At 42.3% G+C, this 21,512-nt stretch overlaps 1 protein-coding gene across 1 annotated transcript; it reads right to left on the bottom strand.

The window, feature by feature from the left end:
* Nucleotides 1-1,460: 1,460 nt before the first annotated feature.
* NUDT12 (nudix hydrolase 12) lies at nucleotides 1,461-20,084 on the bottom strand. Its single transcript, XM_060235628.1, has 6 exons — nucleotides 19,843-20,084; nucleotides 18,212-18,813; nucleotides 17,123-17,290; nucleotides 14,380-14,493; nucleotides 12,758-12,957; nucleotides 1,461-2,634 (listed from the first exon to the last, which is right to left on the bottom strand). Exons 1-6 carry the CDS (start codon nucleotides 20,046-20,048, stop codon nucleotides 2,524-2,526), a joined length of 1,401 nt encoding a protein of 466 aa, XP_060091611.1. The 5' UTR covers nucleotides 20,049-20,084; the 3' UTR covers nucleotides 1,461-2,523.
* Between the last annotated feature and the right edge of the window lie 1,428 nt (nucleotides 20,085-21,512).

Raw genomic sequence — 21,512 nt, 5'->3', positions numbered from 1 at the left:
TTTACTACTAAAGGCATATTGTTGGATCCTACAAATGCATAAGCAGATGGAACCTGTGTAAAATGACCTTCCCCATATTTCATAAGCAGCCCCTGAAGCTGGGAGCTGGAGGATCATGCCGAATAGAATCACAGAATCATAGAGTTGGAAGGGACCTCCAGGGTCAAGTCCAACCCCCTGCACAATACAGGAAACTCACAAATACCTCCCCTTAAATTCACAGGATCTTCATTGCTGCCAAGAAAGCCTGTTCCACTGAGGAACCACTCTTAACTGTCAGGAAGTTCTTCCTAATGTTGAGCCGGAAACTCTTTTGATTCATTTCAACCCATTGGTTCAGGTCCTACCTTCTGGGGCCACAGAAAACAATTCCACACCATTCTCTATATGATAGCCCTTCATGTTCTTGATCATATCACCTCTCAGCCAGGCTAAACACGCCAAGCTCCTTCAACCTTTCTTCATAGAACTTGGTCTCCAGACCCCTCAATAGGTGCCCATATGGCTTAACGAACTGCAGCAAAGAGGGAACAGCTTGCCACATGGTGCTGGTCAGGCCTGTAGCTACAAAGGGGTCTGTGGGGGCACTGCCTTCTGACTTCCAGGCAGGGCCTCCCAACTCCAAGGGGGCCCTCTGGGGTCTCAGCCTTTTCCCCCCTTTTTGCCATGGCTGAGCCAGCAAAGCATCATCAGTGGCAGTCAGAACCGGGAGAGCTGAGCAGGGCACAGTGCACTGCAGCAGCAAAAGCAGCAGGTGGAGTAGAGGGAGGTGGAAGGTGGGGGAACAGATAGAACTGGTGGCTGCAAAGTGCTGGGGTGGGGAAAGGGAGGTGGAAGGAAACCCCTCTGCTTGCATACAAGGTGCAGTCCCTTCTTGACTCCACAGTCTTAGGCTTGGCTGCATTGACTTGACTTTTGTTCCTACTCCAGAAAGCTTCTGAGAAGGGCATCACCTGCAGTAGGTGGGAAAGGGTGCCCCCTGACTTTTTAAAAAGCCCCCTGACTTTTAAAATCCTGGCTATGGCCCTGGTGCTTGTTTTGCTGAGTTTTCACTCATTAATATACAAGAATCTCAAGTAGCAGGCACGATTTTCTATGTCTGCAACAGCCACATACAGCTAGGTGGATGAGTGGTGTGACTTGGGCATTCGGCAGCTTGAGCCTAAATGTTGCATAATAACGGTGAAATTCAATTAAGAAACATGGTTGGTACAACTTGTTTTACATTCACTGCTTATCTTAGGTTCATCCACAATAACCTTTCTTTTGATTGGGTATAGGGTAGTATGTGGTGGTTACAGAGTTTACTTTGGGAATGTCCATTGCAACAAAAGTGGCAGGGCAAATAACTTGCAGTTTTGCATTTCAAACAAAAGGTAACTAAATGTCTCTCCCTTGTAGTGAAAACTCAGGCGACAGTCAGAGATGGCCTAATACAAATGGCCTGTAGAGAACCAAAATCCAGTATTGCAACATCCCCATAAGATACGATTTTATTAAAGTTTGTGATTTAGCAAGCAATACAAGTTAAATGCTATTAAATGGTATATAAAGGATCCATAGAAGGTACAAGGCAATGTTATAAATGTGATCTCAATTCTTATTAGTGATGTAAACTTCAGTAAGACTTTGGTTAGAAACCTGTTTTGAGAGGGTTATACACAGTGATGGAAATAATACGATTTGTTCAGTTTCCCATATTATAAAGCTGCACATGCAAAATGCTAGGAAGACAACATTGAAACACATTAATGAAATGCTGCCATTTTTTCAACAAGTAACAAAACTTTGGTGGCTCAACTCTCATCCAAGCTTAAACTATTAAATGTCTGCAAGCATGGGATGGGACTGTAATCAAGCTTGCCATTCATATATTGCTTGCCTTTGCTATATGCAGCTCAAGCCCACAGCACTAGAAATAACACAGGAAGGAAAGGTGCACTGTGTGTAGAGCAATCCCTAAATATGGTCTTGTGAGTAACCACTTCAGAGTGGCTTTTATGACAGCATACAATTGAGAGATGTTGAGGTATGAGAATTTTAACATCTATCCCAAGGAGGATACCCTGCTGATTCCACATCATTCTTCATAGGTTCTCTTACCATTCTTCACTTTCTGAAAAAGAAATCCTTAAATACAGGCATCCAAGTGGCAATTTAATGGCCCTGATTTAATATACAGTTCTGTTCTGGTTCTGATAAATGGCAATAGCAGGGAACATTTTGGCTGCAACCCCATCTCAATTTCTGTGGCAAAGTAATAGTCCCAGAAAGTTAAATCAGTAAAATACTGATTGAAATAAGTGAAAAAGTGATCACATTTGAAAAGTTTTTTTAAAAAATCTAGGCAGTGTTAAAACTTTTTCATAAAAGAACAATATGTGAAAACATATTTTAGAGGACTAGCAAATTAATCCTTCAAAATACAAATACTAGATAACTAAATACCTCTAGTTTAAATCCAAAATACTGACAACCACTGAAAGTTGTGATATAAAAAACTGGCGACTCAGCCACTTTGATTTAAAGACTGGCATTCATTCCAACCCAGTGTTTTATCAGCTGGTGGGCAATGGCTTGATGCGGAGGCACAAAAAAAGTACTCTGGTTTCTTTTATTGAGAAATTCCACAACCTGTAACACACAAAGAATTGCATCAGGACAAGTTAACACCCAGATGTCTGCAGATTAACTGCTCATTAACTGAAGTGTTTTACGAAGTACATAACTGTTTTAGGCAAGAACAGGGGTGGAAACTAGTCAAAGGGTCAAAATTACTGATTTTACTAACCAAAATTTTTAAAAACCTGGCCAGAAACAGATTTTAAAAAAGACAAAAATCTAACAAATTACTGAACAATCTAATTTTAGACTACTGATAAATTAAGGTTTTATTTATTTATTTGGTCGATTTATATTCTGCCCTTTCCCATATGGGCTCAGGGCGGATCACAGTCGTAATAAAACAATTAAAACACAGTAATAGCTCAACAATTTACCAATAAAATACAGTTACAAAAAATATACATAGGCGGGTAGGCACATATTTCAGGTAAAACAGATATTCTGGCTCGTAATTTTATAGCCCATTGTGCGAGAGGGTAATAGATGGTATAAGCAGTAAAATGAAGGGATGTCCACCTGCCTCAACCGAAGGCCTGGTGAAACAGCTCCGTCTTGCAGGCCCTATGAAATGGAAGTAAATCCGATAGGGCCTGGATCTCCACAGGAAGCTGATTCCACCAGACTGGGGCCAGGGCTGAAAAAGCCCTGGCCCTGGTCGAGGCAAGCCGGACGTCCTTTGGGCCAGGGATGGCCAGAAGGTATTGGTTGCCCGATCGCAACAGTCTTCAGGGCTCGTATGGGGAGAGGAGGTCCCGCAAGTATGTCGGTCCCAGGCGTACTGCTTTAAAGGTCAATACCAAAACCTTGAAGCGGATTCGGTACTCAATTGGTAACAAGTGCAATGTGCACAGCATCGGCTGCCTGCCTGCCTGCCTGTAAAGGCAGTCCAGTTACTAGCCGTGCAGCCGCATTTTGCACCAGTTGGGAGTTTCTGAATCAGCCTTGGGCAAGCTTGCGTAAAGCAAGTTACAGTAGTCCAATCTGGAAGTGACTGTTGCATGGATCGCTGTAGCTAAGTCATGGCGTGTCAGATAGGATGCTAGCTGTTTGACCTGCCGAAGACGATGAAATGCAGATCGCGCAACTGCTGTGACCTGGGCCTCTATGGAAAGGGAGACATCCAGTGTCACGCCCAGACTCCTTACTTTCTGGGATGGCACAAGAGGCGCACCATCCAGGGCGGGGAGACAGAAGTCTGATCTTAGCCCCCCTCGGCTCAGGTACAGGACCTCCATCTTAGCTAGATTAAGCTTCAGCCAGCTTAACTGCAACCATCCAGCCACAGCTTCTAGCACCCTGGTCAGATGTTCCGGGCGGTATCTGCATGGCCGTCCATCAACAGATAGAGCTGGGTGTCATCTGCATACTGGTGGCAACCCAGCCCAAAACCTAGGGCAATCTGGGCAAGGGGTCACATATAGATGTTAAACATCATTGGAGAGAGAATAGCTCCCTGTGGCACACTACATTTGAGTGAGTGCTGCAGGGATATCTGCTTGCCAATTGCCACCCTTTGTCCCCGATCACGGAGAAAAGAGGAGAACCACTGTAAGGCTTCCCCCTGAACTCCTATATTGGTTAAAATGGGGTTTTATTAAAACTTACTATAGGGCCTCCACCATCCCCATAGCCATCACCCATATGTTGTAAGCCGCCCTGAGCCACCTAGTGGGAAGGGTGGGATATAAATTACAAATTAAAAAAATCACTTACTTTTTTTTTATGAAAAAATATTTTAAGAAAAGGAGGAGGAGGAGGATGTGGAGATTGGATTTATACTCTGCCCTTCACTTGGAGTCTCAGAGCAGTTTACAATCTCCTTTCCACTCCTCTCCCCACAACAGATACCCTGTGAGGTAGATGAGGTGGAGACAGCTCTTTTAAGAATTGCTTTTGAGAGAACTGTGACTGACCCAAGATCATACCAGCAGCTGCATGTGGAGAAGTGGGGAATCAAACCCAGTTCTCTCAGATTAGAGTCCACCTTAACTTCTTCCCCAAACTGGCTCTCTGAAGATAGGAAAATATTTTCATTATTGTCCAAGATTTAAGGCAAAATAAGATTCTCTTTTAAAAATAATTGCATACTGCAGATAATAAGACACCTATATCTGTTGATAGGTGGCTGGCTGGATACCACCCCATCAGTTTTGGTTGAGGAGTTGGACAATGTGGTGGGATGCCTAAAGAAGAGCCTGCTGAGACTGAATCCTAAAATGGAGGTTCTGTGGCTGGCTAGGGAGGATTCAGGGTTGGAGTGCCAACTCCCAATTCTTGATGGCATGTGCCCTTAACACTGGCACCAGCTGTCAAGAGTCTGGGTATGATCCTGGATGCCTCCTTATCAGTGGAGGCTCACATACCGAATGTTGCCAGACTGGCATTTTTCCAGCTACACCAGGTCAGGCAATTGATTCTCTACGTGTCCTGCCCTGACCTAGCTACAGTAATTCACACAACCATCACCTCCAGATTGAGCTACTGTCACTCACTCTATGTGGGCCTACCCTTGAGAATGACCTGGAAACTCCAACTATAACAGAATGCAGCAGTGCAGGTTCGTACAAGAACCCCACAAACAGCGCACATTCAGCCTGTGTTGCATGAGCACCGGATCAGGTTCAAGGTTTCGTGCTTAACTTTAAGGCCCTTAACAATCTCAGACCCACGTATCTTCAGGACCACCTCTCCGGGTATATCCCTCAAAGGGTATTACATTCCACTGACAAGAACTTGTTTATGATCCCCAGTCCAAGAGATATCCAGCCACCCTCAACCAGGCTCAGGGCTTTTAGTGTCCTGGCCCCAAGCTTGTGGAACTCTCTGCTAAGCAACATCTGTACCCTGCGGGACTTAATGCAGTTCTGCAGAACATGTAAAGCAGAAATGTTTCTCCAGGCATTTGGTTGAGGACTGTGATGGCATTCATCTGGCTGGCACTGCCGCCCCCCCCCCCCAAGATAGTAGCATAATTAAGAAATTCAGATAGTCATCTGATTAAATCTGACTGATATTTTAGTTGTAATGTTTTAACCTATATGTTTGTTTATTGTTGCACGCTGCCCCAAGATCTGTTTACAGGGAATGGGCGGTATAAAAATCAAATGTTATAATAAATAAATAATGAGACATATTAAAAACAATACATAAAATAATCGTTATAAGAACTGTAAGGTAGGACTTGTCTTTGCTTTACTTTATCTTTGGATTTTTACTGAAAAAAAGAACTTACCGTATATACTCGAGTATAAGCCGACCCGAATATAAGCCGAGGCTTCTAATTTTACCCCAAAAATCTGGGAAAACTTATTGACTCGAGTATAAGCCGAGGGTGGGAAGCGCAGCAGTTACTGGTAAATTACAAAATTAAAATACTGGTAGATACCAATAAAACGACATTAATTGAGGCAAGACTCTTTTATTTGTTTTCTATGAAATATTTTGTAATGAAAACAATTCATAATGTTTGTATTAACAGGAAAAAGATCTGAAAATAAATTTGCATATGAGATGCATTTAATTGATCTGAGAGCTTTTGTGTGATCCCCCCCCCCCTTAGTATTTTTTTCTTTTAAAAATCTGGTTAGGATAAAAATGGGCTCGGTTGCATAGTGGAGAACAGAACGAAAGAAGGGGGAGTTGTACTACTGCTATTAATTGAGGCAGTAAACTATTGTTCTGCAAGTAGAAAAGAGGGTCAACCTAAACAATATGGTATCAACAATAACTAAAAAGTACAAAACCTTAGCTCAATCAGCAACTACGGTAAGCTAAAACACAAGAGTTAAAATCCTTCAAAACTGGATTCCTCCTCATCATCTGTATGTCCAAATAGAGCTTCAGCTTCAGTCGGTGTGAGGGTATCAGCGTAGACATTGTCATCATCACTGAGTTCGCAGTCATCGCCATCACTGCTGTCATTCTCATACACAGCGCTGTCTTCACTGCCATCCATAGCATTACTAATGCCACATTTCTTAAAGGCACGTTGCACCATGTCTTCTGGAATATCTTCCCATGCATCACGAACCCACGTTGCTATCAATTCTATGTCAGGCTTCTTTAGATTTCCAACTTTTGTCAGTTGGGCTTGACCAGATGACATCCATTCATGCCACATCTTTCGCACACGGTCTTTGAAAGGTTTATTTAAACACACATCTAGGGGCTGTAATACAGATGTAAGCCCACCTGAAATAACGGCCAAAGTAACTTGAGAAGACTTTGCCAATTTTTTTATGTCATCAGATGTGTGAGCCCTGAACATATCCCAAACTAGCAATGAAGGTTTTTTCTTCAAGGCTGCTCCTGGTCGTCCTTTCCAAATTTCTTCCAGCCATTTTTTTGTTCCTTGTTCATCCATCCAGCCTTTAATATGTGCCCGCACGTTTATTCGTGGTGGAAATTTCACCTTTTTAGGCAATGTCTTCCTTTTAAAAATAATGACAGGCCGCAGCTTAGTTCCATTAGCCAAACATGAGAGAACGACTGTGAAATGGGTTTTTTCATTTCCTGTGGTCCTGAGTAAAATAGTTTTGTCTCCCAAACTTGCCACAGTTCTGTTGCTGGGAAGATCAAAGGTCATAGGTGTTTCATCCATATTCCCAATATCTCCCAAGTCGTAGTTATGGCTCCTTCTTTGTTTTATGATGAATGAATGGAATGACATCACTTTTTCATCAAGGTCTTTTGGCAACTTCTGTGCAATCTTTGTTCTTTGCCGCAAACATAGGTCAAACCTGTTCATGAAGCGGGAACACCATCCTGCTGTCGCAGCAAAATTTTCAATGCCTGGTGCTTTTAGTTTGTCGTCTTTAGCCATTTGAAGGGCACGTAAGCGAATTCCCATGCGTGTTACACAGTAGCCATTTTGACGACACTCCATAACCCACTTATGCAATTCAGTCTCTAGAGCCCCATATGAACTCGTTAAACCACGTCGAGCTTTTTTTGCCTTTGGAATTTTTTCCAAGTCAGCTTTCATTTTCCGCCAGTCCCTCACTTGTTTTTCATCAACACAAAATTCCCTACTTGCAATGCTGTTATTGCTTTCTTCTGCTCTTGCCACAACTTTAAGTTTGAAACCAGCTTCGTATGACCTGCGTTTTTGTTTTGATCCAGTATTAGAGGTAGTGGGATCCATTTCTAACGGAATAAAAAAAAGCGTAGCGTATATTTCCCAATATTTCCCAATTTATACGGTACATATGGGCATTATACACATGACAGCGGCATAAAATTGTTTGGGTGTGAATCCAGGGGTAAATGACAAGTGGAGGAGTGGGGAATTAGTGTGTGGCCTAATATGCAAATGAGTTCTTGCTGGGCTATCTCTACAAAAAAGCCCTGTGTGAAATAATGACGTCAGGAGGTGTGGCTTAATATGCAAATGAATCCACATAGGGCTTTTTCTACAAAAAAAAGTCCTGGAGGTAGACTAAAAGTAAAGGTAGTCCCCTGTGCAAGCACCAGTCGTTTCCGACTCTGGGGTGACGTTGCTTTCACAACGTTTTCACGGCAGACTTTTTATGGGGTGGTTTGCCATTGCCTTCCCCAGTCATCTACCGTCCCCCCCCCCCCCAGCAAGCTGGGTATTCATTTTACCGACCTCGGAACGATGGAAGGCTGAGTCAACCTCGAGCCAGCTATCTGAACCCAGCTTCCACTGGGATCAAACTCAGGTCGTGAGCAGAGCTTAGGGCTGCAGTCCTATTCCTGGTCAAAATATGACTTTTCTCAGCCAGCCTTGAGCACCTTGGCACCATTAACTCTGCTTATGGAAGCTGTAAATTAGTCCCTCCCACACTCTTTAAGGCGGCCACCATGCCTTGTTCCTGAGCATTTAGCACAGGTAGCCAGGCAAGATAAGAGGTTCTTCCCAACCAGAAGAGCTCTGTGAAACCACTTAATACCTTTGTCACCTAACTATTAAAAGTTACAGGAGGTCTTCAGGGAGGTGGGGGAGGGAGAGGTGGCTACTCTTTGCCATTCTGTATATGATAAGCCCTCACGTACAGGGTCCACTATGGCTTCATGGTCTCCCCCTCCCTCCCCACCCCGACTGTTCCTGAAGCTTCCCTCCACCCCCCCACGTCAACTTAACCTTCTCCTCACTGCAGCGCCCTCGCGCACGCGCCTAGAGCCCCATTGGCACAGGCGCCTTACCTCCCCTCATGCGCGCGCCCACACACAGACACACGCGCGAGCACGCTTCGGCTCTCCCCGCGAGTCCCTCTTTTGGTGACGTGAAGGGGCGCGCGGTGGCTGCAGCACCTTCCCGCGCGCTGCTTAAAAACACGAAGAAAAGAGGGAGCGAAACATGAGAGCCCTAGTGAGCGTGAGCTCCTGTCGGCTGCAGAGGAGGCATCACCTCAGGGACTTGCTGCTGCCGCCGCCTCCTCTCCCGGCTTCTCCTGCCCGGCGGGAACCCGGTTGGCCCGCTGTTGCGATGCTCGGCGGGCAAAGCAGCAGCCCTCACTAACTCGGCAGCTTCGCCTTGCGCGACTTTTGCCCACGGCCCCGCTTTTTTTCGTTGCTGCTTAAAAACACGAAGAAAAGAGGGAGCGAAACATGAGAGCCCTAGTGAGCGCGAGCTCCCGTCGGCTGCAGAGAAGGCATCACCCCAGGGACTTGCTGCTGCCGCCGCTGCCGCCTCCTCTCCCGGCTTCTCCTGCCCGGCGGGAACCCGGTTGGCCCGCAGTTGCGACGCTCGGCGCCCGGCAGGCAAAGCAGCAGCCCTCACTAACTCGGCAGCTTCGCCTTGCGCGACTTTTGCCCACGGCCCCGCTTTTTTCCGTTTTGTTTAAATCGGGTCTCAGCCTCCCTCTCGGCTGGCGTTGGATTGTCACTCCGGCGACAGAGCTCCCCCGGCCCGGGGCCCCCCTTGGCAATGCGGGGACCCCCCCAGACCTGGGGCGACCCGCCCCCACGCCCCCACCACTGCGCGTGACTCGAGTATAAGCTGAGGAGGGGGTTTTTCTGCCCAAAATTTGGGCAGAAAAACTCGACTTATACTTGAGTATATACGGTATTAATGAACTCTTTCATTTATCAACAGTTTTCTGCACTGCATCCACAAGCATTTTTCTTATCCTCTTCTTCCCCCCAAAATACAGTAACAAAAAAAACACCAACCGCATTAAAAGAAATACTGACATTACAGACCAATTATTTTTTTTTTAAACCTGACAAATTAATAATCAAATGGGTAAAAACCAATCCTGACTTTTACTGATTTTACTGACCATTTTCCACCCCTGCAAGAAGTGCAACAAGGCTAATCTTGCTTCATAAATTATTTGAGTTCATTCCTCTTCTTGGGCAAATGCAATTTTACAATTTGTGAGTTCTGCAATTACTCTACCGAACACTAATTAGATAGTAACTTCATATTTAACCGTGCCCCCATACTACCACTACATTGTAAGAGTTCACAACTTTAGTTTTTCACTCCACTGCTGTGTTGATGGGTTATCCACAGACTAGGTTCCTGAAATTCCTAGGAGGAAGAGCCATGTATCTTTTGAAACTGCTCTACTGATTGGCCTGCTAAAATAGTGGAAAAGGATGGAAGCTTTCTTCAGAAAATATCAATACGCATTTTCTACGATGTTCTCTTAGATTTTATTTTTTTCAAATACAGGAGGAAAATAGGCTGAAGCAGTTGCTGGTGTGCTTTTTTTCTTCTGCACCTCATACAGAAAACAGAACTATAGAGCTGACAGGGATCTCCAGGATAATCTTTTCCAATCCCCTGTACAATGCAGGAAATTCACAAATACCTCCACCTCACACCCCCAGTGACCATGCCCAGAAGATGGAAAAAAAATCTTCAGGATCCCTGGCCAAATTGGCATGGAGAAAATTGCTTCCCAAAGTGGAGACCAGCATTTCCCTGGGCAAGTAAGAAGGGGCCACACTGAGGAAACCCTTCCTCTCATGATCCACCTAAGTTCACAGAATCAACATTGCCTTCAGATGGCTATCTAGCCTCTGTTTAAAAACCTCTAAAGAAAGGGAACCTCTAAAGAAAGACAGCCAGTTTGGTGTAGTGGTTAAGTGTGAGGACTCTTATCTGGGAGAACCGGGTTTGATTCCCCGTTCCTCCACTTGCGCCTGCTGGAATGGCCTTGGGTCAGCCATAGTTCTCATAGGAGTTGTCCTTGAAAGGGCAAGTGCTGTGAGAGCCCTCATAGTCCCACCCACCTCACAGGGTGTCTGTTGTGGGGGGAGAAGATATAGGAGATTGTAAACTGCTCTGAGTCTCTGATTGAGGGAGACGGGTGGGATATAAATCTGCAATTATTCTTCTTCTTCATCACCTCCCAAGGAAGCCTGTTCCACTGAGGACCCGCTTTGTCAGGAAGTACATGTGGAATTCACTGCCACAGGAGGTGGTAGCGGCTACAAGTATAGCCAGCTTCAGAAGGGGGTTAGATAAAAATATGGAGCAGAGGTCCATCAGTGGCTATTAGCCACAGTGTGTGTATATATATATATATGTGTGTGTGTGTGTGTATAATTTTTTGGCCACTGTGTGACACAGAGTGTTGGACTGGATGGGCCATTGGCCAGGAACTGGTTTTCCCTCCTGCAGCCTTCTGGGAGACCAGCCTGAAAGACTTCCTGTCTCTCTAGGAGGCCTCCTCAGAAGTGCTGCTTCCAGACAGGAGGGGAGGGGGAAGGAGGAATAGACAAGCTGGAATTTGTCCAGAGGCGAGCGACGGAGATGGTGAGGGGTCTGGAGACCTAGTCCTGTGAGGAAAGGTTGAAGGAGTTTGGTTTATTTAGCCTGTAGAGGAGAGGAGATACGATCACCATCTTCAAGTACTTGAAAGGCTGTCATCTAGAGGATGATCAGGAGTTTTTTCCTGTTGTCCCAGAAGGTCAGACCAGAACCAGAGGGTTGAAATTAAATCAAACGAGTTTCCAGCTTAACGTTAGGAAGAACTTCCTGACATAAGAACATAAGAAAAGCCATGTTGGATCAGGCCAATGGCCCATCCAGTCCAACACTCTGTGTCACACAGTGGCCAAAAAATGTTGGATCAGGCCTAAAATGGTGTTTCTCCACACAGCTACAATGATTTCTAATTGCTTCTAAGTTCAATTCAAGACGAAGAAGCTTTATAAAGTTCAAATCTATGACACTGGACCAATATAGTTGAAGGGCTCTGCATCAGTGCCTGTGCAAGCTGTGCTTCTTCTAGGAAGTCATTTGTTCAATTCCCTTGTCACACACGGTACGCTACGCCTCTGATCATTACTGGGCATTTTCATCTCTTGCCCCTGACTTTTGTAATTGATTGCCAAGGGCAGTGTGGAAAGCATGGACACTACTAGCCTCTTGTAAAACCTGCAAAACTGTTCTCTTCTCCCCCCCCCCCCCCCTGCACATTCTCTCTTAAGTTACATGATTTTTCCTTCAGGGAAACAGAACAGAAAGAGAACAAAATACTGGAGAAACAACAACTGGGAGCAGATTACTTCATAATACAGTTTTGTAAGGAAATAAGACTAAGGGCTGACCTGGATGGTCCAGGCTAGCCTGATCTAGTCAGATCTCATAAGCTAAGAACAGTTGTCCCTGGTTAGGATTTGGATGTGAGACCACCAAGGAAATCCAGGGCCACTGCACAAAGACAGAAAATGGCAAACCACCTCTCTTCATCTCTTGCTTTGAAAACCCTGCATGATCACCATAAGTTGTCTGCAACCTGATGGCACTTTTCACCAAGACTAACTCAAAATTCAAGAGCTGGAAAACCTGATACAAATGGGAGATGATTACAGAAGATATCACTGATCAGTTTTGGATCCTGTTACTACAAGATGGGAGATATTCTAAAGCAGAGTCTGGGTGAGTGCCATACCTAGAGAAATGCCACATACACTTCAGAAAGACAAGTATCTATGCAACTTATTAGCAAGATTTACGGCCTCAATAATGGAGCAACTGTCTATACCAATTGTTTTAGCAACACATAATTTTCAATTTCAGTGTAATCACTGTACAGTACGGAGAAGATGAGAGCTCATTTGTCTGCCTGAAAAAAGTGCATCCATATTGCATGCCCTAACCAATACAGTCAGAGGGCAATCAATAAAAAAGGGAAATTAAATTGAACTTTACCTGTTCTCTACTGAACCAGCGGGCATCTTCTATTTCAATGTTGTCAACTTTAATTTCTGTAGACACTGCAGATGCTATGCACCCAATCATTAGGGAGGAGGGCATTGGCCACGGCTGACAAGAGACATAGCGAACATGACCCACTTTAACTCCACTCTCCTCTTCTACCTCTCTTCGAACAGCATTTTCAATTGTCTCCCCTAATCAAAGAAAGAAAATAGAGAACTGGCAAAGCTCCATACTTTCAAGCAACTTGAAAGATTTGTGATGCTCTTGAACAAGTATCCACAGAGATCTGCAAAGCACAAATGAGAAGCTGGGACAATGTAACTCGAAGCAGGCAATATTTCCAAGGTGAAAATGCATCTACAAAAACATCAAGGTGTCAAATTCAGTGCTAATTTATGCTTTTATGGAATGCAGATTTGCCACATATCTTTACAATCTTTCACTGTCCTCTGCACTTGTTTGAGCCATTACAGAAATATATATATATATAAATTATCACAGAACCACCAACACCTTTACATTTGAATATAAACCTAGGAACTCCACACCAACAGCCTTCAAAAGCCCTCCACACCAACAGCCCTTTGAAGTGGACAGTGAAATATTTTTATATCAACTCAGTTTTCAAGATCTTCTCTTTCAGTTACTCTGAATTTATTCTTAAATAACTAACACTCCACTCTGCAGGACTCATCTTAAACACAGCTGGGTATACCAGATCAAGAATAATACAAACATATGTGTCAGGAGTTTTCACTGCTGATTTTAATTACAGAGAGAAGTATATTCTCAATGACTTACTTGATTTTACATTCTCAAATCTCATTTTTAACATGCTCAGCATCTATGTTCAAAAGTATGGCACCGACAGTGCAATCCTAGGTAAGCATAGCACTATGCTCAGAGTGTCAGACCAGGATCCGGGGGACTCAGGTTCATGACTCTAAGCTGTCATGGAAACTTGCTACGTGGGCTACTCGCTCTCTCTCAGTCTATACCACCTCACAGGCCTGTTGTGTGAGGATACAATAAAGGAGGCTAATGATCTTATAAGCCATTTTGAATCCCCACTAAGGAGATTAAGATACCAAAGTCAGCTCCTGTTTGCTGGCTTAAGAAAGCCAAAGTCTACCAGAACCGGAAGATGATAATATAATGAAAGGGCCTGGGTAGAAGAAGGTAGTTCATTAAAAAACTGGAAGAGTAGAACAGAGATGCAGCTTTGGAAGAAGGGAGGTCTACACAAATGGGTCAGTTACAGCAAAGGCCTGGTCATACCCCACCAATTTAGATTCTGGTAACAAAAATCCCAAATAGTGTGTGCTGTCTGACAGCAAGTGCCACCAAGTTAAGATTCAAAGAGAACTTTCATTAATAGTGATATGTGTGGATTTTGTGAAGGTGTTATATTTAGAATATAGAGGAATTAAAGTATCAAAAAACAAAATCTATGCAGCAATGTATAGTTGAGGTAAATACAAAATAAACAAATGACAAAATTACACCCAACAAGATTTGATCTTGAGTATCAAAGGGCAAAAAAAAAAATTATTTTAAAATCCTCTGGGTTAGATGTGTTAAAAACGACACAGAAGGAAAGAAGAAAACCTTACCAGGCTCTACAAATCCAGCAAGACAGGTATACATGCCTGGATGAAACCGTTTTTTTCTTCCCAAAAGACAATGATTACCATCTGGGTGAATCACCTGCATTATCACTACAGGATCTGTTATACAAAGAAACAAATTCGTATATAAAGGATTTCAAAAGACAGCACTGAAGTGCATAAACATACTCTTACTCACTCTTCATTTTTCCTTCAAAGGCCTGAAATTCAATTTTCTAGAAGCCCCGTAGCTAGTAATCTAATTGCAGGTTCTTTTTTCAAAATATTTATTCACCTGTTTTTGTAACTGATGCCTGGTGGATGTACACTTAAGTAACCCAAAAGTTAAATTCAGGAGATAAATTAACTGCAACTTCAGCAGGCTTTCTGTTAAAAGTACTGGAATAAGTGACCTAGTTACACACCCCACAAAAAGCAGCAACTTAATCAGCAGGAATTCTTGCCTTCAGCTCCTTTCAGCCACAGATTAACAGGCCAGGAGAATACATTTCCAGACATAAATGCAGAATTTGAAGCACAATAAAAGGCAACTTCCCTAACCGCTATGTCACACCAGCAACTTTTCTAAGTCCCATTTGCAGGACTTGCATTTTCTGTTTTGCTTTCTTTCTCATTTTTTTTTGTCTGTTTGGGTTTTCTTCTTCTTAATTGGACTTGCTTTTTTCTAAAGAAAAATACTGTTTTCTCTAGAGATTGACTGAAGACGGTAATCAACTTTCTCAACCCAAATGAGGCACCTTGACTCAGTTAACACTTGTGCATATCATGGGGAAAAACAATGAAGACAGGGAAAGGTTTTGCTGCCATGGATGCATAACTGCCTATGCACAGCTGTATCAATGCTGGTGCAATTAACTTGAAGATACATGGCAAAATTCAAAGGTAGTATACTTATATCACCATGCATGCACATGCATACACATGGATTACCATGGACACACATTCGTACACATAAAAAAGTAATATTATGGTTTTCAGCATCTGAAATTGGGACTACCTAGGTTGTTTCTGCATTTCCCTCCTCTCCTCATATTTTGTACTTTTGTTTTAACTACGCTTCTTTCCTGTACATCTCATTTTACATTTTCTAAGTGTGTCAATTTCCCATCACCTCCTTTTGCAGGATTTCCAACTCTTCATCTAGGGAAGGTGCCTATTACAGAGTCCACCAGCCTTGGATGGATTACAACTGCTGTTTAACAATCTACTGGTTCACCAACCCTTTCTTGCAGCCTCTTCCTGCCTGATTAGAGCAAGCAAGAGTTTAATTAAGCCTGCCAACTGGTAAGGAAGAAGGGTAGGCAGAGACTAGTGAATCAGGGTGGTGGGCAGCATGGTGACTTATCTTCTCTTGTTCCTTTGAACCTCAAACACTATCTCTTAGAAGAATATTTGGCAACTCAGTTCCTTCATACATTGATAATCCCCATACTTTCGTCAGTCTCCCCTTTTTGTTGGCTTTTTGTTCTACATTTTTTCCTTCCTGTCAAAATGACAGATATGACAATCCCATTAGGTAAATACATTTCAAAGACTCATGACCTGTATGTGTTGTAAGACATCCAGCAGGAGCGCCAAATCCTGCTGACTGTTAGTTTTGTTAAGGAAATGTCACTAGAATCACAACTGTTGGCTCAGCGTTCTTGTACATCATATTTTGCTCATATTGCTTTTTTTGGAGCAGCCATTTGAAAATTTAAGAACCACTAAAAACTGACTTCATCCAACTTTTCTTGAACAAGTAGATTACTCGAAAACAACAGGAAGGTGAGCAAATGAATTTGAAAATGGGGAGAAAGATGGGCAGATGACACATAGCAAGGCAATGTGAAGGCAAACAATTCTCTACAGCATTTCAAGTTACAGTATTAGTTGAACAGATAAAACACTAAAAAGACTGCAAAGGAATAAACAATGAAGGAAATAAAATATATAACATGGTACAAGCACTGTAACAAAATACTCTATTTATGAAAGTGATTTTACATCTGTGTTGAATTTCCAACACCTGTACAGTGAAGAAGGCAGACTAGAAATAACATTAACAATATTAACATGCTGCTGGAACTTGTATTCCCTTGTGCTTGGGAAGATGAATGTTACAACCTTCAATTTTTCTCTGTCTTGGATAGCATATCTGAGACAAAGAAGAGCTCCCTTCCTTTCCTTCACCCCAGCCAGCACCACATATTTTGACCGTGGTTTGGCTGGGCAGATAGGAAGATACCTCCCCCCACACACATTCTCCAGCACCTTGGAGCCACAGTACCTTGGCGTACCCTGGGGAATATACACTAGTTTTAAAGTTATTTGGTGAATAACTCAGAACAAGACTTAGAAAAAGCCAAGTTATTTGTCAGGGTTTTTTTGGGAAATAGCCCAAAGCCCAATTCTGAAGCAAGCTCAGGAACAAGTTGCCCATTTGGGGTGTTGTTGAGGGCAATGTGAAGAGATAAACTGGCTTGTGTTTTCACATATGTGTATCACAATATGCTATATACAGTATCTTACAATATACACCGAAGGGTGTATGAAAACATTCTGCATTCAGTTTACACATAACCACACAGTGCAAAAGGAAACAATAGTCATATTGTTATTCCAGATGGAAACTCTCCCTCCTTTACGCTTCACAATATGCAGAACTGTACAAACACAGTGGACCAAACTTTGTTTTTTCTTACTGCTACCTGTTGTAGACAGAACAACATTTTTGCAATCCTCTTACCAACTCTTGGGTAGCATGTGTTGTGAATTCCTTCATGGCTAGGGCAGTCTTCTTTTAGGCACGTTTTCTTGTATCCTCCATCTTCTAATTTAGCTGCACTACCACATGTTGGGCAGAATTGATACCGGCTATCCCATGCTAAAACAGATCTAGCTTGAGCTATGATTCCTAAAAAACACCACATAGAGAAAATTATCAATAGGCTTTTTTAAAAGTACATGCTTCAAGCTCATTTTTTGATTTACCAATATAAATGGGAACAGTTTATTATTTAGTTGTTATATTTATGTGCCATCTTCTTTCCATTATGAATCTAGGGTATTCAAGAACCCTTAGCAAGGTTCTCATCTCAAGAGATCTGTTACCAAGGGGGAACTAACTAGATGCAGACCTGCTTAAACAAGAAGGTATCACATACCTTCAGACCACATCCTGGGACTATTCAGGTTGATTAATGTATTTAATACTAACTCATACTGGTCAGCTTGTTGTATGTTTCTTTGGATACTGTCTTCACAGATGGAAGAGCTCTAGCAACATCAGCTGGAACTATAAATAGTTTAATTCAGCCATGATGCCTTTGGGAATAACTGATTTTCAAATGTATTTTCAAGACCTTTACAATGTCCACACTAGAGTTTCAGGAATTTGTGGTCCAATTACAAGAACATGCTATAAGCGAACAGAAAAGTTATTAGTAACACAAGTCAGCCCTAACTTGACTTACTGTCTAATGAGGAGAAAAGAATAAAATCAGTAAGATTTACCTTTTGAATCAAAAACTCAGAACAAAGGAAAAACGAACATGTGGCAGGTTATATTCACAGAGAATGATTGTGATGTCTAATTTTTGCACTCATTTGTCATATGACAAGTTGCACAGGGGATCAAATGCAATCTTCAGCACAGTAGTGAAAATTCCTATTGCTAGATTGCCCAATTGTATGTTACAGGTGGTAACCCACTATACAAACCTACTGCACAAGGCAGCCAGTATGAACTAAGCAATGAGAACATCAAACGAGTATTATATCTTCTCCTTTAATCCTAAATACATTCCCTAAAATTAGAAACACATGGCGACCTTACCAGCTTCATTTTCTGAGAAATGCAGCAATGTTGGCATTGGTGGATGAACAAAGTAACAGCCTTGATACTTCTTTGTGAATTCCTCAGCAGTTGTAGCATCTATACTGAGAGCAAACCAAGCAACTAGCCCATCATCCTCATTCGGACTTTTCCCATTCAAAATTGGAAAGTTGCTGCTTTTCACCTGAGGTTCTGTTTCAAGTTCTACTCCAAGAAAGACCGAAGTAATGTTTTCAGTCTGTTCCAGGTACTCCTTTACATCCTCATAGCAGAGCTTCCGAAGTTTGACTCTTGGATAATTGGAACTTTCTTCACCACCATCATATATAGCCAATGGTCTTAAGTTTGAAAAAAGAATGTACACAGAAGTTGGCTGCTTCTGTTTTAGGCTGAGCCAGTTAGAATCTACCCTCTTCTCACTCTTCCTATCAAGGAATATCCTGCAAAAATAGTTTTCATGCTCTCTCACTTCACTGGTTAGGAAAAATGGCTCCAGCCCATCCTTCACATTCGCTAGTAAGTTAGCTATGTTTTTATAGCCCCAGAATTTAGCAATGTCCAGTGCAGTTTGGTTTGATTCATTAGTCGCAGATCTGTCACACCTTACAAAAAAAAAGTGTTAAAAATATATGTATACCATCTTAAGATGAACATTATTTATTTTATTTATAAATAATAAACTCATGATAACTGAGTGGAATATTGGAAGCAGCTAATACATCCTAATAGTTTAGGTTCCTTGTCCCTCCCTCTCTCCTGATTCCACAGGGCTCCCCCAGCTTGTTTTATAGAATTGTACATTTGAACACTGTGAAAGAATGCAACTGATCCACAGAAATCAGTGCTATCCACATTCTGTTAAAAAAAAGAATAAATGCACAGTTGTTTGCTTAGGACTGCAATCCTATGCACAATTTCTAGGGAACAAATCTGTTAAACTATGCAAAGCACTGAGCTATAAATACTAGACTAGAATAATGGATCTGAAGTTTGCAAACATATATTACTATTCTGAAAATACTCCTATGTTATGAAACTATCTCATTAAATCACACTACTTTAGTAGATGACTTTCCAGTGGTACAGCATTTGCATATACATCCCTGGCACCTCCATTTAAATATATCTCCATTAGCAGAGCAGGGAAAAATTTCTGCCTGAAGGCATTCTAACCAGTCAAAGTGCTAGGGTAGATGGACCAGTACAACACAACTCTATATAAGAAAGTAACTTAACACAAGACATCTTTCTGTCTATAATTGCCCCTAAATTAATTGCTGAAAGTATGAACCTATATGCGTTTCAAGCAACAGAAGAGCTTGATATAAAAAGGGATTTTATATAATCTATTATTAGAATTCAATGTTACTTTTAAAAGTTTGTATAGATTAATGAAAATTAAAATAAAATCTATACAACAATGAATCATGAATATCCCAAAGAAACAATTCTGCTGTATTGTTCAGTGTAAAGAAGAATAAGAAACTGCCATCAAGTTGCAACTGATTCAAGGTGACCCCGTCCATAGGTTGTTCAAATGAGAAGAGGAGGTTTGTCAATGTCTTCCTCCACATAGCAGGGGGAAATTAATTTGAATTATTTGTATAAGTTATCTGCCATGTTTTTCTTACCCCTTTTCAAGAAGAGTCTGCACAATCTCAAAGTGCCCATTTCTAGCAGCATACATCAAGGCTGTCCAGCCATTCTTAGCCATTTCATTGATAAGTGATGGAAAATGACTGAGCAGTGCTGTAAGCCTGACCTTATCTCCAACAGCAGCAGAACTGTGAAGCTCAGAAATCAATTGGCGTTTCGGATTTCCCTGAATGTCTGCCATTATCTGTTTGGTTAAAAATATAAGAGAAAGTTTAAAAAATGGGCCAGTGTGTACTTTGGGTATCTATCATATTGTCATTCCAATTAAATGCAATGAACACCATAACTAAAAAGATGAAACTGGAAAGGCTCTGGGCTTCAAACCATTCAGCAAAACTCTCTATGGAAAAGCAGTGTGTTGTTTTTCAGAGACAAAACTTTCCAGTTATTGCACTGAATACAGTAAAACTTTGGTTATCATGAGTTGCACCCACTACTCTTTGTAAAATGGGCCCAAAAGTCAACAGGAGACTTATCTTGCTGAGAGAGAAGAAACACCCACAAAACCAGAGCATTTTCTGATACACACTGGATAAAGCAGGTTAAAGTAAGGTTAACTGAGTAATTGCCTTTTGTGTGTGGAGTGGTGGTAACATGAAAATCCATTTTACAGCCCTAAATTTGTTTTAATAATTAATGCTCTTAAAAAAGCTGTTTTTCATCTGGACCTTCTTGCCTGGAACTTCTGCTTGACTCTCTGGATGTCTGCTTCCATGCATAGGCGTAAACTACGCAGGGACTCTGGAGCTTGAGCCCCTCCTGGATTTTCCTGGCGGGGGCTAAGCCCCCTCTGGGCAACCAACACAGGACTTTGGGGCTTCCAATTTAAATTTTCAAGGAGGAGAGATCATTATCTTCAAAGGCGTGAATGGGGTGGTAGAGTCCATGAGTGATTTTCCCTCTGGGCTGCAAAGTAGTTAGTGGTGTTAATGACTTTACAACCCCAGCTTCTTAGAAATGCTAATAGAGCTAAAATTTTTGTTTGTCTTAAAGGCGTTACTGGACTCAAACTTTGTTCAACTACTTAATGATTGGGGGGAGGAATAACACTGCATTGTTATGTTGCATACATATTGCTATAGTATTTGGGGGTTCTTTTGGCAGATAGATATTTTGTGTCTTCTTCAAGCCTATGATTGTTTACATTCATTTAAGTGGATACTGAACCAGATCCTTTTGAAAATTAATGGCTCCAGCAAGCCTTTTTTTTTCTTCTCAAAATGACTACACTCTTAAAAGACTTGGGTCGTTTTCACACTTACCTTATTCCAGAGCAACGTCCCTCTTCACCGCGCAGCGTCTGCGTGGATTTCGCACTACTTGCTCCACAGAACCCGGAAGTCCCGCGGCTTTTGCATCGCAAATGTAAACCGCCAAAAACCAGTTTACATTTGCGACGCAAAAGCCGCGGGACTTCCGGGTTCTGCGGAGCAAGTAGTGCAAAATCCGCGCAGACGCTGCGCGGTGAAGAGGGACGTCGCTCCGGAATAAGGTAAGTGCAAAAACGACCTTGGTCAAGTAGGTGTGTATTGACAATTGTTCACCACCTAGGCACAGAGCTGCCAATCCCCAGTTGGGGGCAGGGGATCCCTCAGTTTGGAGGCCCTTCCCCTGCTTCAGGGTCATTAGAAAACAGCAGGGGGAA

The sequence above is a fragment of the Heteronotia binoei genome, chromosome 4 (genome assembly GCF_032191835.1).
Source record: "Heteronotia binoei isolate CCM8104 ecotype False Entrance Well chromosome 4, APGP_CSIRO_Hbin_v1, whole genome shotgun sequence".
In the NCBI taxonomy this organism is placed as follows: Eukaryota; Metazoa; Chordata; class Lepidosauria; order Squamata; family Gekkonidae; genus Heteronotia; species Heteronotia binoei.
The sequence above is the reverse complement of the archived record's forward strand: the minus strand, read 5'-3'. Positions and strand labels throughout refer to the sequence as shown.

What these genes read in the sequence shown, in the direction of transcription:
- NUDT12 (XM_060235628.1), bottom strand. Translation starts at nt 20,048, where the DNA reads ATGGCAGACATTCAGGGAAATCCGAAACGCCAATTGATTTCTGAGCTT. An exon ending in CACATGCTACCCAAGAGTTG is followed by an intron (nt 14,494 to 17,122) that starts GTAAGAGGATTG and finishes TTTGTATAACAG; the next exon opens with ATCCTGTAGTGATAATGCAG. An exon ending in GCTGGTTCAGTAGAGAACAG is followed by an intron (nt 2,635 to 12,757) that starts GTAAAGTTCAAT and finishes TGTGTGTTACAG; the next exon opens with GTTGTGGAATTTCTCAATAA.